Here is a 15,631-nt window from a genome sequence, read left to right on the forward strand (position 1 = left end):
CTGTTATATTACCTTACGTGGAGTTATCCACAGAAGATTACTGTAACAATGTCTTTACACACAACACAATTCCAGGGCTTTTCCAGAACGTTCAATGAGTTTTACCAGTTTTTCCAGGCCTGGAAAATGTAATTATGAAATAAAAATATGTTTGAAAATACACATTACCACGACTCCGACACATCAGGACCTCGTGGGCTCTGGAATAATCTGCCTGAGGATATAAACTTGTCTGAGTCACTGTCTTTGTTAAAGTCTCACATACTTCTATCGTAAAGCACTTCCAGACTTTATCTGAGCTGTCTATTTTATCGCTATCTTATTGATTTGATTTCCCATTTATTATCTTAATTATACTTTTGGACTTCCTTATATTATCTTTTATTTAGATTATATTTTATGACATGTTATTTGTTTTATTCTTCTTGGGTTTTAAATGTGTTTAGTTTTATCGTACCCTTATAACTGTGTTTTAAAAGGTGCTATATAATAAAGTTTAGTATTATTAGTGAGGATTAATTGGCCTATTCATAAAAACTATTAAATCTATAGTATACAATATTATTGATAGGCTTACTGTTATCCAGAGATCCTTGTTCAATCATGGGAGCCAGTCAATGCTAAATCACTGTGCGTCACCTGTCCATAATGGCAAGGTAAACTAGTTTGCTAACTATGGAAACATATTTGCCAGTTAGCTGTATTATTAGTCCAAGTGTACAGACATTCTTGTGAGCCAATCGTTCTGTAACTTTTTTAGCAAGGTGGACACACCGTCTACCTCAGAAACCACTGGTGAAAGTGCAGAGGGTGAAGGTAATGCACTGAGACATGCTACAGCTGCTGTTGACTTAGCAGCTACAGGCGAGTGCAAATAAGACAAGACCCGAAAATATTCAGAGAATTATCTCAATGCAATTATATAATTCTGTAATGACTCTGTATGATATATGATATAAAGGTAGGAAATACATTATGTTATTCTTTACATCTATGTTGCTTTATCTTTCATGTGGGTTCTTTACTGTCTTTGTGTGGTGTTTATTTATTTTATTCTTTATTAGTTTTCTTGTTGCTGTGTTTAAGTGTTTTCCTCAGCATCATTTGACATGAATATATAAACTTTGTTTTACTGTGGTCTGCAGCTGTGTTAAATTTCGAGTCCCCCACAGTGTTGCTGTTGCTTCTGTGTGCTGTAGCTCTGTCAGCAGGTCAGTTTAATCCAGCAGTAATCCACACTGACTGACAGGCAGGAGGAGGAACCTGACGGATTACAGGAAGTCACCGTGTGAGTGTGAGCCAGCAGATGGACTACAGGAAGTGAGTCTGTCTACAGTCACCTATTTACAGTTACCTATATGTTACAGATGACTTTATAAGATTTAATCAGACAGCAGGCAGTTCCTGCAGCAGCCTGCAGAGGGCAGAAGAGTCCATGCTTTGGACCATTTGTGTGTCTGTAGATCACTGTGGGCAACAGATTAGCCCCGTTTCTTTTACTACTACAGACTGTCTCTATTCTTACATTAAAACACATCTATTGGATTCTGACTGAAGTATAAATAAAAACACACAAGAATATTTTACAAGTTATGACACAGAAACTGGTTTGATCTCTCATAATTTTTCTCTCATGTACAGTACAAGCTTTTATCGGTTAATGATAAATCAGTCTCAAAGTAACTCTAGATGTCTCATGAATGTAGTGGAGTAAAACTATTAAGCAGAATAAAATGGAAACTCAAGTCTCAGTAAAAGCACCTCTAAATTATATTCCAGTTCGGCACCTGAGTGTGTTGTACCCTGAACTTTATATGTGATGTGTGTGTTACAGGACGGTGGCTCAGTGGTTCAGACCTTGGCGAGTCTCTTCTGGATCGTCTGTCCCTGCTTCATCTTGGAGAAGTAGTGGTAGTACAGCGACACGTAGGTCATGATGGACTTCTCGTCTGGATGGGGGACCACCATGTCGTCCACCTCCAGCAGCTGCATGATCCCGAACTCCCGCTCCGCCAGAGAGAAGGCGTGCTCCAGGTTACGGCCGGGGTCGTCGCCATGGAGACGGCGGTAGTCAAACAGGTCAGGCCTGAGATGGAGAGAGACAGAGGGTGAGCAGACTGGATGGAGGAAAGAAAAAATGTGTGTGTGTGTGTGTGTGTGTGTGTGTGTGTTACCGGTGTGCATGGATGAGGGCGTTGAAGGCGAGTCCACTCCTCCAGCTGGACGAGAAGTCCTGCACTTCGACACCCTCGTAACCCGCCGTTTTCCTCTGACACCAGATCAGCAGAGCTTCCTTCGCCGAGCGATGAGCCACACTGCCTCCACCTCCCACCTGAGGGTGAGATGGGGAGAGGAAAAAGACGGGAGGGGAGGAGTGGAGAAGGAGTTAGATGACACAAACCAAAGAAAGAAAAGAAATGGAAAGAGAGAGAAAAGAAGAGGAATGGAAAAAAATGTAAAGATGCAAACAGGTAGATGATGGAAGGAGGAAATGAGTACAGGAAGTAAAAGAAAATGATGAGAAGAGAGGAGGGAAAAAGATAACAGCACAAGAGAGTGAATGACAGAAAAGGAGGAGAGAAGAGAAAAGGAAAGAAAGCATGAGAAAAAATTAAATAAAATGTAGACAAAGGAATAAAATGGAAAGAGGAGAAGGAGGTAAGGAGGAAAGAAGGAAAGGAGGAGAGGAAGTAAGAGAAAGAAAGGGAAGGAAAAGAGGTGAGGAGAGGAAAGAAAATGAAAGTGAAACAAGGGAAAACAAGGACAGAGAGAGATAGAAGGTGGAGAAGATAAAGAAGAGAAGAGAAGGAGATGGATCAGACAAAACAAGGAAGGGAGAGGAGGAACAGCAAAAGATGGAAAGAAGGAAACAGGAGGAGGAAAGAATGACAGAAAAAAAGGACAAGAGAAAAGAATGAGAAAGAAATTAACAGAAAATAAAGACAAAGGACAAAACGGAAAGAAGAGGAGGGAAGGATGAAAGAAAGACAGATGAGAGGAAGTAAGACAAAGAAAGGGAAAGGAAAAGAGGTGAGGAGAGGATCAAAAATAAAAGGGAAGATGGGAAGAAGATGAGGAGAGGCAAAAGGCCGAAAACAAGAGAAAAGATGAAAACAGATCCAATCAGTGCACACAGCTAAAACTGTGTTTTCTATGTAATTAGATTTCAGGTCACAAAATAATTTAAAAACACAAATCCTCATATTTAAACATAAACTGATTCCCGACCTCGTCGAGGTTGATGGGTCCGATCTGGAACCTGAGGATGATGATCCACAGCAGACCCAGGATCAGCGTACGGTCCCCGTCCACCACATTCTCTGGACCAATCAGATCCACCCGAATCTGACGAGAGAGAGGAGGGACACTGATCGCTTTGTGGCAACAGACTGTCACATTTACACTTTATGGAGCTGCAACAAAAAGTCATTAAATCCATCCCTTTAAACATCCAGAGGATTTTTTAAAACAGTTTACAAATAATTAGCCTGTAACATGCGTCCTCTAGAACTATCTGGAGGTCAGTCTCTGTTGCAAGAGAAAAATTGTTCACTCAAAAATGTGTCTACTCACTATTTAAATTTTCTGTTCATTCAGTGTTGAGGTAAAATGACAGCTGTAATGTGCAAACATCAACACAAGATGGAGCCACATACAACACACTAAAAACAGACAGAAATCATGAAAGGTCCAAAGACTTAGGTCTCTAATGCCGGCCTCACACCACAGACAAATTTTCAATGCGGAAATAGTTTTTCGATTTTTAGACGTGGACAGGTGAGTAACTTTGATTTTTAGAATTCTGGATGATGTGGACAAGTGAGTTAGCTTGAATTTTAGGACTCTTAATGACATACAGGTGAGTTAGCTTGGGTTTTGGGACTCTCAGTGACAAGGACAGGTGAGTTAGCTTGAATTTTAGGACTCTAAATGATGTAGCCGAGTGAGTTAGCTTGGTTTTTAGGACTTTGGATGACGTGGACAGGTGAGTTAGCTCTAATTTTAGGATTCTAATTGGCATGGACACGTGAGTTAGCTTGGTTTTTAGGACTTTGGATGACGTGGACAGGTGAGTTAGCTCTAATTTTAGGATTCTAATTGGCATGGACAGGTGAGTTATCTTGATTTTTAGGATTCTAACTGGCATGGACAGGTGAGTTAGCTCTAATTTTAGGATTCTAATTGGCATGGACAGGTGAGTTATCTTGATTTTTAGGACTCTGGATTACATGGACAGGTGAGTTACCTTTGGTTTTTGGAATCTAGATGAAGTGGACAGGTGGGTTATCTTGGTTCTAGGGCTTTAAGTGTTGTGGACAGGTGAGTTACCTTGGATTTTTAGGACTCAGGATGACATGGACAGTAGAGATACAAAACTTGCGGATATATCCACGACATCCGCGGATATATCTGCAATCCGTGGGTGGGTGGGCCAATAAAAATTAACATTGTAATTAATTTCGGGTGGATTGCAGGTGGATTTGTCAGTTATATTCGTATTTAAACGAGAAGAAACGGGAGGGGATCGCACACTCTGTAAAACAGGGCACAAGAGGACTTCACTTACTTCAAAGACTTTTATTACTGCAACAGAGCAAACAATATTAGCCTAGAGTAATTTTACATTAGAAATGTGACCACATTCGAAAGTAGCCTATAATCTTTTAGAAGATAATTATGTCGGGTGGGTGGCGGCTGGATGATTGTTGAGTGCACGAGGATTCGGGTGCGCTCAAATGCCATCCGCGCATCTCTAATGAACAGGTGAGTTACCTTGGGTATTTAGGCTCTGGTTGACGTGGACAGGTGGGTTACCTTGGTTTTTAGGAAGCTGATGGCGATGCTGTTGTTCTCCAGACAGTGGACTCTCAGTTTGCGGCGGCTGGGCGGAGGCAGCGTCTCCCTGGAGATGAGCTCCAGCAGACGAATGAGGACGACTCCGGTCTTCAGCTCAGTGTAAACGTCAGTCAGCTCCACGTTGTCCTGCAGGAGGTGAAGACAGTTAAACACTGAAAGCTCACCTTTTACTCTGTGATGTCCTGTTATAACCCAAAGTCAGCATTTTAACCAAATTCTGTCATTCAAAACTTTTAGTACTCTGAAATAGTATGAAGTATTTGTACACTAATATATTTTTACTTCAGTAAAGGATTTGAATACGTCTTCCACCTCTACATTCTGTATACTGTAAGCGTTTTTTCTAAGGTGTGAGGAGACATGTTTACAGCTCTGTGACTGACAGGAAGTTCAAAGTCAAAAAGCTAGTTTCCCTTAAACCATCCTGAGAGTCGAGTGCTTCTTCCTCCTGAGGTGTGTTACATAACGTCTCTGTCCACTCTGCGTCAGGACATCCTGGTTATCTGCAGGTCAGGGAACATCTTACAGCGAAGAGCAGCTCGCCAAGTGGATTCATTCCTTCCAATAAGAAGAGTGTTGGCTTTAACTTTAGATCCAACGTGTTGCGGTTTTACAGCTCCAAAACAAAGTCCACCATGTCTTCCTCCGTCTCTTTTTACCTCTGTGACCACAGAGCCCACAGTCCTGCTGATACCGGATTTCTCCGTCAAGTATTTTACTTCCTGGGGCGTCGGTGGATTAGTGGTAGAGCAGGCGCCCCATGTACAAGGCTGTTGCCGCAGCGGCCCGGGTTCGGCTACAGCCTGTGGCCATTTGCTGCATGTCACTCCCCTTCTCTCTCCCCCTTTCACACTTGTCTGTCCTGTCCATTAAAGGCTAAAAATGCCAAAAAAAAAAAATATCAATTTAAAAAAAAAAAAAAAAAAGTATTTTACTTCCTTCTTCCTCTCCAGTGTCAGGATTTGCTGCTTTTGTAAACAGAATATTTCTGGGTTTTGGAGTGTAGATCAGACAAAATGAAGATGTCACTCTGGACTCTCCGAAACTGTAATGGACATTCTCACTATTCTCTAATATTTCATAAACTGGACGTTGAGTTGATTGAGAAAAAAATGACTACTTGTCTGATGTAGGAGCTGTATTCAAATGAAAGAGAAGTATAACTGACAGGGGAAGGAATCACCAGAGGCTCCTTGATAAGATGTTAACGTGATACTTAAATCACGACACAATATCATTGTGAATTTAATCATTTTGCAATATGCTGAGTATTGGGATATAAAATCACAATTTACTACCTTTTTTCAACTGCAAATTATGTTCCCAAAGGGCATCTTTGTCAACATCTGTCTTATCCAATAGGAAAGTTTTCAGTCTGATCATCTCACTGAATTGATTTACTATTCTAGGAGGCTATGAAAAGTTTGATTTTAGTCAGGATCTCTTTAGTCAAAGTAAACTTAATTCCAATTTGCAGAATTATATTTGGTCATATGGCTCTGGTGGGGGCTCTCTACTTTTCCTAGGCCTACGCAGAAAGCCTAAGGTGAAGAGAGCACACCCCTCTGCCCTTCCACATGCCTACATGGAAAGCCTTGAGGCAGAGAGGACAAGCCTCCCTGCCCTTCCACGCACAGACAAGGAAAGCCTGTGGCAGAGAAAGCACATCTCCCTACCCTTCCATGTGCCTACATGGAAAGCCTAAGGCAGGGAGAGCAGCAGAGCGCCCGGGAACAGAACAGAGCAGCGTCAATGCCAAACAGAAATAACATTGATAAGTCAGACACAGCATGAAAAGGAGGAGCTGGGGTGGAGGCAGGTTGCAAAGCGGCTTGCAGAGGAAGCAGCAACAGTAGGAAGGCCAGAGCAGTATAGGGTGCCATGAGTGAGATTCATCAACAGGTTGCATAGAAAGGAATCATGTGATCTATCAGCTAACTCCCTTCCATCAGTGGGCTGTCTGAGATCAGCTGATGTAGCTGGGATGTGAGCTAATAAAGAAAACAATTTGTATAGGGGCAAATAAAAACTGTCTTCAGGCCAGATTTCTGATCAACTTGAACGACTGGGGGAAAAAACAACAACAACAACAACAACAAAAAACATTAACATGGAACTTTGATGATGATGATGATTGTGTTACGACTGCTGTCGTAATGTCTTTTTGTTTGTGTTTTGCTGCATATGTTCTCTGTGCGTATTGTTTTCTGTATGCAAATAGGTGTGTGCCATAGCCCGGCGGTGATTGGTGGATTGGATCTGTCCTCGTTTGTGATTGGCTGCAGCTGAGGGCGTTCGGTTTTTAAAGGACCAAGATGGCACCTGCTTCGAGCTAGCAGGCAGACCCCACCTTCCTCCTCTCCCAACCGGCCACAGCAGTTTCTGTAAAATCTTTATTGTGTAGCAGATGTAGGGGTGGACCGCCAGTTTTGTTACCCTTTTTTCTCCTGTTTATTTAGTTAGGGAGGTAAGCTTTTTGTCGTTTGTTTTTTTTATTTGTTTGGTTAGGTTATTTACTTACTCCCTGGGCAGGATTGTTTTTGTTTGTTATTTTGGCCTTAGTCCACCCTGAAGCTATTATTTCAGTTAATTGTTATTTAAACATTGTAAATAAATTCGTACTATTGATCGTATTTTTATTATTATTAATCAGTATTCCCTTTGTTTCAACAGTTTTAAAAAAAGGTTTGGGCCTTCAAGGCTTATTACAGTGACAAAATTACTTATATGTTGCTTTGGTTTACCCAAATAAAAATATAAAATATATTGCATCATTATTTAAAGACATAACAGAAAATAATTTAATGGTTGTTGACATCACACTGAACTCTTTGTTGGAGTTTTAATCTCCATCACTTTGTTGTTTGTCAGCAGGATGTCTATGAATCTTTAGTGGAAACACTGGGCATGGTCAGATTTCGGATTCAGCTGTAAAAAGCACAAACTGACATGGAGTGATGTGTTTGGGTGTAACATTGAGCTGTAGGAATTCCAGGAACCCTGTTGTCTTGATATGTGTTTATGTTGGTGAAACAGGAAGGTGGACTATCTGAACAGTCTTTTATAGAGTTACCTCAGTTTGATTTCCTGTTGCTGTGGAGATAACACAGTGACTCCTGTTCACCACACCCAACACAGAATACAACGCCATAGAATAATAAAAAAGAATATTTACCTCCATCAGTTTTGAGTTGATTGAAGAGCTGAATAGAGCTGCAACTAAATACTATTTTTTTTTAACTAATCTGTTAAATATCCTCTCAATCAATAGTTTGGACTGTAAAATATCTAAAGCGGGGGATAAATGTCAATCATAAGTTTTCAGTTGTTATCAATGCATCAGTGCAGATCAGTTATATTAGACTATATAAATGGATTACAAAGGTACTCTCTGAATGTCAAAGAAACTAATAAGAGATATCAGATAGATTTCGTGGAGTAAAACCAGTTGTGTTAGTACTTTTAACTCAGACAGGTACGAACACTGGTCTTGGTTTTGATGGAAATACATGAGGGAAAGTACAATTAGCCTACCTCAATTTTTACTTTAGCAGTTAAGTGTGAGTAAGGGAGTGGTCTTTACTTGTCAAAGGAGGGAGTGGCTGAGGTATGACTTCATTTTTTATTTTGTTTTTCTGACCCTCCCTTAAGCTACAAATATTTTTCCTTGAGCCTCCCTGAGTGACTGGTGAGAAATGCATGACCCTCGCTCCACCATAAATCAGATTTTAGACTCTGATGTTGAAGACAAAATCCTGTAGTTCAGAAAAGCCTCAATTTTTGTTACTCATGCTGGTGTATGCTGGTTAGTTCATAAAAACGGTTTTGGAAAAGAAAATTAAATGGTATGTAGAATAAAGTGATTTGGATGAAATATCACTATTTTAAGATCATGTTTGATTTGGAAATGTGAAAATTCAATGAAAATTTCTGTTTTTACAGTTGCTGGCTGTGATAAGTGGTGTAATTTTGCTGATTTTAAAAATCTGCTGTAAGATAAATACAAAATACAACCATTTGTATATCCCTCTGCTAAGCTAAAATAAAAAACATAAGTCCCTCGCCAGTGCTTAAAATATTATTGACATGCCTCCCCCTCTTTCCAAATTTTAATTAATTGAAGTTTAATATTAAAAATATGTCAGTATTCAGGGGAGACATGTCAAATAATTTTTTAAGCAGTGAAAAAAGACTCTTTTTTTGGCCTAGAGGAAGGGGCATACAACTCTAAATGGCGTTATATTGTGCTTGTTTACTGCAGATTTTTTTTTTTTTTTTAAGGAAAAGTGCCTTCCAACCCCCATTTGGAAGTTACGTTTTCTTCTACAAATTGACAAACTTATCGTTTGATTTTCAAATTTCCGATGGTCCTTGAACACATTCTGTGGGACAAATGCTTCCATCAGAAAATTCATAATTAAATCTGAGCATAAAATAGTGATATTTCATCAAAATCATTTTAACCTACTTTTAAAGTTTTACCAAAGATAAATAAATAAACTGCACAAACTAACCAGCATGCACGACCAGAGTGAAAAACTGAGGCTTTTATCAGCTCCAAGATTTCACCTTTAACTTTTAACTTTCAAACATCAGAGGCTAAATTTAAAGTCTAATGGCTAATTTATTTATTTATTCAAATAAATAAACAAACAAAGCCACACCCAGCCACCCTCCTCCTCTGGTAAGTAAAGAACAGTCCCAAAAATTGTATTTCTCCTAGCTAAGGTTAGGTTAACAAGGTCAAACCATATATTAAGCTAATGCTAGCTTACCAAGCCTCTGAAGCTAACTGTAGTGTGCACTCATGTTAGCTTTAGCCGATCATAGCTTCGTTTTGAGCTCACAGTCGGTGGAAATGTTGGATATAAACGTTGACATCGTTCCGGGCAAATATTTATCACTCTAGGTGGACTTTAAGACAACAGCAGAATCACGAGAATGATTTTAAAATCTAAGCTGCTGCTAAAACCCACGATTCCATGAATCCGCTACGGTTGGAAACTGTTAACCTCATAGTTCGCGCCACGGTCCTGGATTGATATGATTAAACACAAACATTTCCTTGACTCAGACAGTAGTATAATTAATCACAGGAAAAGCGAGAGAAAATAACACTCACCGCAGAAAAGATATTTCCCTTAGTGAGTTATCAGGCGGGGAGCAGGTGATGACAGGTGAGTGTACGGTGACAGAAAACATGATTGACTCCGACTAACTGAGGAGCTAACAAGGCGAATTCAAACATGGCGCGGAGAGTCTTCTTCACCGCCGCACTGTTGTTCTGCTCGGTAGCAGCGCTCAGTGCTGCCGCCAGTGGCCGGAATATACACTACAACAGTTATTTTCCTCTTAGAGTAACAGTAGTAGTTATATACTATATATAATTATATTAATTTAATCTAATTTGAAAATATATTTTAAATTAATACTTATATTTAAAACTATGATATAACGAAAATGTTTTATTCTATAAATCCCATATTATTTATTTAAACTGCTTCAATAAAAATATAAGAATATGATAAAAAATATATTTAAAAATAATATAAAAAGTATATATAAAATATAAAATAAAAACAAAATATCTTACTCATTACATTTTTTTTAACTTCTCAAGATTGTTTATTTATTTAACTATTCAATTATATTTCCTGTAAATTCCTTATATTATTGTCTGCATGATACCACTTACAGATAATTTCATCTTCTTCTCTTTTATTTCTTTTATTTAGGTTTTTGTTTGTTTGGTTGGTTGTGTTTTGTGTTTCTTTTCTTTTTTTGCACTAAAAAGTGTAAATTAGTTCAACTGATGTGCATATTAAAAAAACAAAACAAAAACAAAGTGTAAGTGTGCGGTTGTGGAGCTCTTGCCATTATATACTCCCAGAATGTCCAGCAATACTACAGAGGACATGACCTCAGTGCAGATGGAAACATGTATTTTCTCTCCCTGCTGCCATCCCACAGAAATCCCAGAGGAATTCTGGGAATGAGGAGCAGCAGCGGGCCTCAGTGTTCAGCCAACAGCTGGCATCCAGTTATCAGAGAAAACAAGTGAAATCAAACCCAGAGCTACATGACCCGACTGGAATCTGTCAAACCTGCCCGAGACGGAGCAACAACTCTTCTATTTTTAATCTATAACATTAGTGTGAGAGCGTGTGGAGGCTGAGAACAGCGTTCATACCTGACGATTAATGTGTTTGTGTATGAGCTGACAGGCTGCAGTTACATGACTCACGATGATAACAGATAACAGGAGGAATGGCACTGACATCATCACAAAAACTAAACAAAGCTTATGTTATATTTCCATTTTCTGTTCAGGTTTCCTTTAATATAAACATTCTAATTCATTTGATCCATGTCTCATGTCATGATAAAAGTCATAACACCTGTTAAAGAAGCTATTGTGAACAAATAAAGGTGTGCCATGATATTCTGGTTTGCCCTTTGTTGTGCCCCGGGCACAAAACTTTTTAAAACCACTGGTTTAATCTGTAAAGATGAAACATGGTTGAATCAAATCTTTATCTGCAAACTAATTAAGCAGGATTTATACTTGTGTGTCAGCTGTCTGTGTCACTCTGCAGTTACACCTTCAACACACTAGTCTGCGGTAGGGATATTATTAAGTGCTCTAAAGTATAGCTGATTCAAAACACACATTAAACACACATTAAACACGCATTAAACATGGCTTAATAGAGACAGTTTCAAACACAAATCAGCTTCACTATAACTCACAGCATTCACAGACAAACACTTGTCTTTATCTGGACACATTTTCCCCACAAATACAACATGCTAATGTTATTAGCACAAGCCTATGGCATTTTACATTGTATAAATTAGCCTAGCAGCTAGCAGACTTTTCCTCTACTCATATGAATCCAGGGACAACAGCAACATTTAACAAAGGTAACGTTACAAAATTCAGGTCCATTACAGCTCACAAGGTTCACTGACAAAACTTATGACTTATACTAAACACGTTTTCCAAACAAATACAACATGCTAACGTTATTAGCACAAGCCTACGGCATTTTACATTGTATAAATTAGCCTAGAGCCTAGCGGAGATTTTCACTTCTCATATGAACCCAGGATAAATCACACAGACTTAAAATGCCTCACATTTTGTGGAGGCTTTATTGTCTTCGCGATTTATTGTTTCTTATCTGTAAAATGAAAGTAGCCTAAATAAAAGAGGGAAATGGTTTCAGCTTACAGTAAGAAGTGTAAATCCCACTTCAGTGTCTTGAGCTGTCAGGTAAATGTGGTGAAGTAGACATACAAAGTAAAACAAAGTAGAAATACCTAAGTAAAGTACCTCAGAAAATTGTAACTTGAGTGAGTATATGGATTGAAGTGCTCATCTCTTATTGGCGTCAGTCACATTAAACCAGTTAAGTTTGTCCAAGTGTATCAACACTGGATTTTCAAAGGAAAGTGTCTCTGTCTCTGTTTCTGGTCCTGCTTGGTTCAATGCTGCATGTCAGAGTCAGCACAGTGTGTTCAGTGTGTTCAGTCCTGCTGTGTTTCCATGCCGGCTCTCTGTCTGTGTGTCTGTCTGTGTTTGTCATTGGGTCAGTCTGCAGACACATGCAGGCAGCGTCATTAGGATTATTATTACTGTAACCACCGTTAATGCAGGAAACATCCACTCAGCACATTTCTGTGTCTCTGCTCCACAGTGAGTCAGCATCAGTCCTGGATCTGGTTCACCAACAAGAATCTGGAGTGTTTTTATGCCTTTTCAGTTTTATATCTTTAGGAGTAAATAAAAACTACGTACAGTGTCGGAATGTAACTAAGTACATTTACTCAAATACTCATGTGTTGATACACTCCATTGGGGGTGGAGCCTATCCCAGCTGATACTGGGAAAGATGCAGGGTACACCCTTGACAGGTTGCCAGACAAACACAGCAACAGTGACTTGTGGCATCAGAAACCAACGAAAAAGGCGTCCTTTAACGTCAGCATGATACGCGGCTGGATGCCATTATAATTTAACAGTCCTCAGCAGCGTCAGGGGGAAACGTGGTGGGACAAGAATGAAAGTTAAGCCAGCGAAAGTCCAAGTAGGGCAGGCAGGAGGGGTGGTGGACGGGTCCACCAAGCACTAACCTTCACCCGGGAGGCCGGTGTTTGCATTTCATAAGATTAAAAAGCCAAACTGTGTTCTTTTTTTCCCAACCAAATGTGTTTGTTGTTAAGGAAAAAAATCATCAGTTGGCTTTGTTTTGAAAGAGTCTGTATGTGAACGGTAAATTTCCTGAGAAAACGTAAATGTATTTTGAAAGAAAACAATGCATGTAACCGGCACAACTTCACACGGCGTCCCAGAACATCAACAACCAACACACCCCAGGGTACCTTTCACATTGTATCTGGATGTTGAAGGTCCATGACCAAATGTAGATATGAGACGAGGTCACAGTGAGAATGTGTTGATCACAGGGCTGACACATAGAGACAGACAACCATTCACACTCACATTCACACCTACGGACAATTTAGAGTCACCAGCTAACCTGCATGTCTTTGGACTGTGGGAGGAAGCTGGAGCACCTGGAGGAAACCCACGCAAACTCTGGGTTCAAACCAGGAACTCTTTTGCTGTGTGATGACAATGCTAACCACTGCACCACCATGCCCCCCTACGTTACCATGTAATTTATTAATAATCTTGAAACTGTTAAATCTTTTCTTCATCCTGTCTCACCCCGTTCTTAGTGAAGACGCTGTTCATCCACTTGGTGAAGGTTTTCTTCTGGACCGCCATCCTCTGCTCCTGCAGCTCTCTGACCCGCCCCGCTCCATCCTCCTCGCCCTCCATCCTGATTGGCTGAAAACACAGAAAAAGTCTCAAAGATGGTAAAAAGAATTTTTGCATTTTTTCTCTCAGGTAAAAATCCCTCAGAGACCAAATATATTTTTAAAAACTCCTGAGAGTAGAAAACAGACGATTGATTGCATATAAATACAAGTAAAGTGAAATAAAAGACACAAATATAGTCAAGACTATGTTTGTGTAAAATGTGTGAAAGCAAAATATGTATGTAGAATTATGTGTGACGCCAAACATTAAAATGCAGGACATACGAAGATACACATTCACAGATTATCCACAAACACATGCATGCATCTTATCCACCAATCAGAGTGACTGATATTCACAGTCACAGCTTCAGTGAGTTAAAGACAGTCATGCTTTCAATCAAAGTGATTTAATCTAACACTCAGCATGCAGAGCACAGTCTGTGGTGCCAAAGTCCTGAGCTTTAACACCAATCATCTACCACGAGCACCTGCCGACGTCTGCAGTCTGGACCAGAGAGAAAGTCATCCAGACAGCAGTCCCATTATTACCTCTGTCTGTCTGTCTGTCTGTCTGTCTGTCAGCAGGATTATGGAAAAACTACTAACTAACTAAAACCTGATTGTCATGAAACTCAGTTGAAGGGTGCAGCACGGGCCGAGGAAGAACCCATTACATTTTTGGATCCGAATCGAGGGGTGTATACACACATTGTTTTTCACTTTTGACCCTGGTGGAATAAACGGCAACATCCTGAAATCCAGTGGTTGGTAGTAAAGTTCAATAGTGATAAAACAGCAGAACACTTTTCATGTCACGAATTATGATCAATATCTAAATGATCTGCAATAAACTACAACAGGGTTATTGAAGAAATATATCCAGACAAAAATAATGATTGCACTTGCAAATTTGCATATCACAGAAGACTGGACGACTGGTCGTGACCGAGGTCTGCACTCTCCAAGTGTTCCTGTGTCGTATGAGCAAACTACATCCTGGTGATTTCTCTGTTCTTACAGTCTGGGCAGGCGTGGAACTAAACAGGTAAATTTGGTCCTGTGGTAGAGGCTAGAGGAAAAATCACAGTCATGTATTCTAAAAGGTTTATCCTCTGGAGAGCAGGAATGTGGTCAGGATATTTCACCAAAATATGTGCATTACATTTTTAACATATAAAGGCAAATTCTTTCCTGATGTTAACATTAGCCGGTCAAGCAATCACCAGGATTCTTCTTCTGGTGAGCAGGAATGTGATTCTGACATTAAACAGAAATCTTGTGCATTAAATTTTGGGTAAATTTCATCCTGCTGGTGGCGCCAGAGGGTCATAAAATGATCAGGGTTCTTCCTCTGGGGAGCAGCAGTGTGACCAGGACATGTCACAGAAATCTGCGCAGTAAATTTTGAAATTTCAGTGTAAATTCTGTTCTGATGGTGATACCACAGAGTCATGAAATCAGCAGGATTCTTCCTCTGAGGAGCAGGAAAATGTCCAGGACATTTTGCAGAAATTTGTGCATTAAATTTTGACATTTAAAGGCAAATTCTGTCCTGAGGAATACTCTTACTTGAGTACAATATTTGGCTACTCTACCCACCTCTGAGTGCATAATTACATATATATATATAAATACCAAATACTCTTTTACTCTTACTCAAGTAATTATCTGGATGACTACTTTTTACTTTTACTTGAGAAATATTGTTCTAAAGTATCAGTACACTTACTTGAGTACAATATTTGGCTACTCTACCCACCTCTTCCAGAGAGTCACAAATCACTGGAGGAGTAATGTGCTACAAAAAAATTGGGATTCTTCCTCTGGGAGCAGGAATGTGATCAGAATATTTCACTAAAATATGTGCATTAAATTTTGATATTCAAGGGCAAATTCTGTCCTGATAGTGACATTAGCAGGTCACACAATCAACAGGATTCTT

General features: G+C 39.6%; 1 protein-coding gene across 1 annotated transcript in view; it reads right to left on the reverse strand.

Annotated features, from left to right (window-relative positions):
- sptbn5 (spectrin, beta, non-erythrocytic 5) overlaps positions 1-15,631 on the reverse strand; it is a 60,594-nt gene that overhangs the window by 42,842 nt on the left and 2,121 nt on the right. Inside the window, exons 2-6 of the mRNA XM_049596068.1 lie at positions 13,592-13,714; positions 4,816-4,983; positions 3,229-3,345; positions 2,175-2,332; positions 1,858-2,086 (exon numbers count right to left, since the gene is read on the reverse strand). Coding sequence (XP_049452025.1) covers positions 1,858-2,086; positions 2,175-2,332; positions 3,229-3,345; positions 4,816-4,983; positions 13,592-13,705 — 786 coding nt within the window. The 5' untranslated portion in view covers positions 13,706-13,714. The remainder of the gene's footprint in view (positions 1-1,857; positions 2,087-2,174; positions 2,333-3,228; positions 3,346-4,815; positions 4,984-13,591; positions 13,715-15,631) is intronic.

Source organism: Epinephelus fuscoguttatus, linkage group LG14 (assembly GCF_011397635.1).
Source record: "Epinephelus fuscoguttatus linkage group LG14, E.fuscoguttatus.final_Chr_v1".
NCBI classification, from domain to species: Eukaryota; Metazoa; Chordata; class Actinopteri; order Perciformes; family Serranidae; genus Epinephelus; species Epinephelus fuscoguttatus.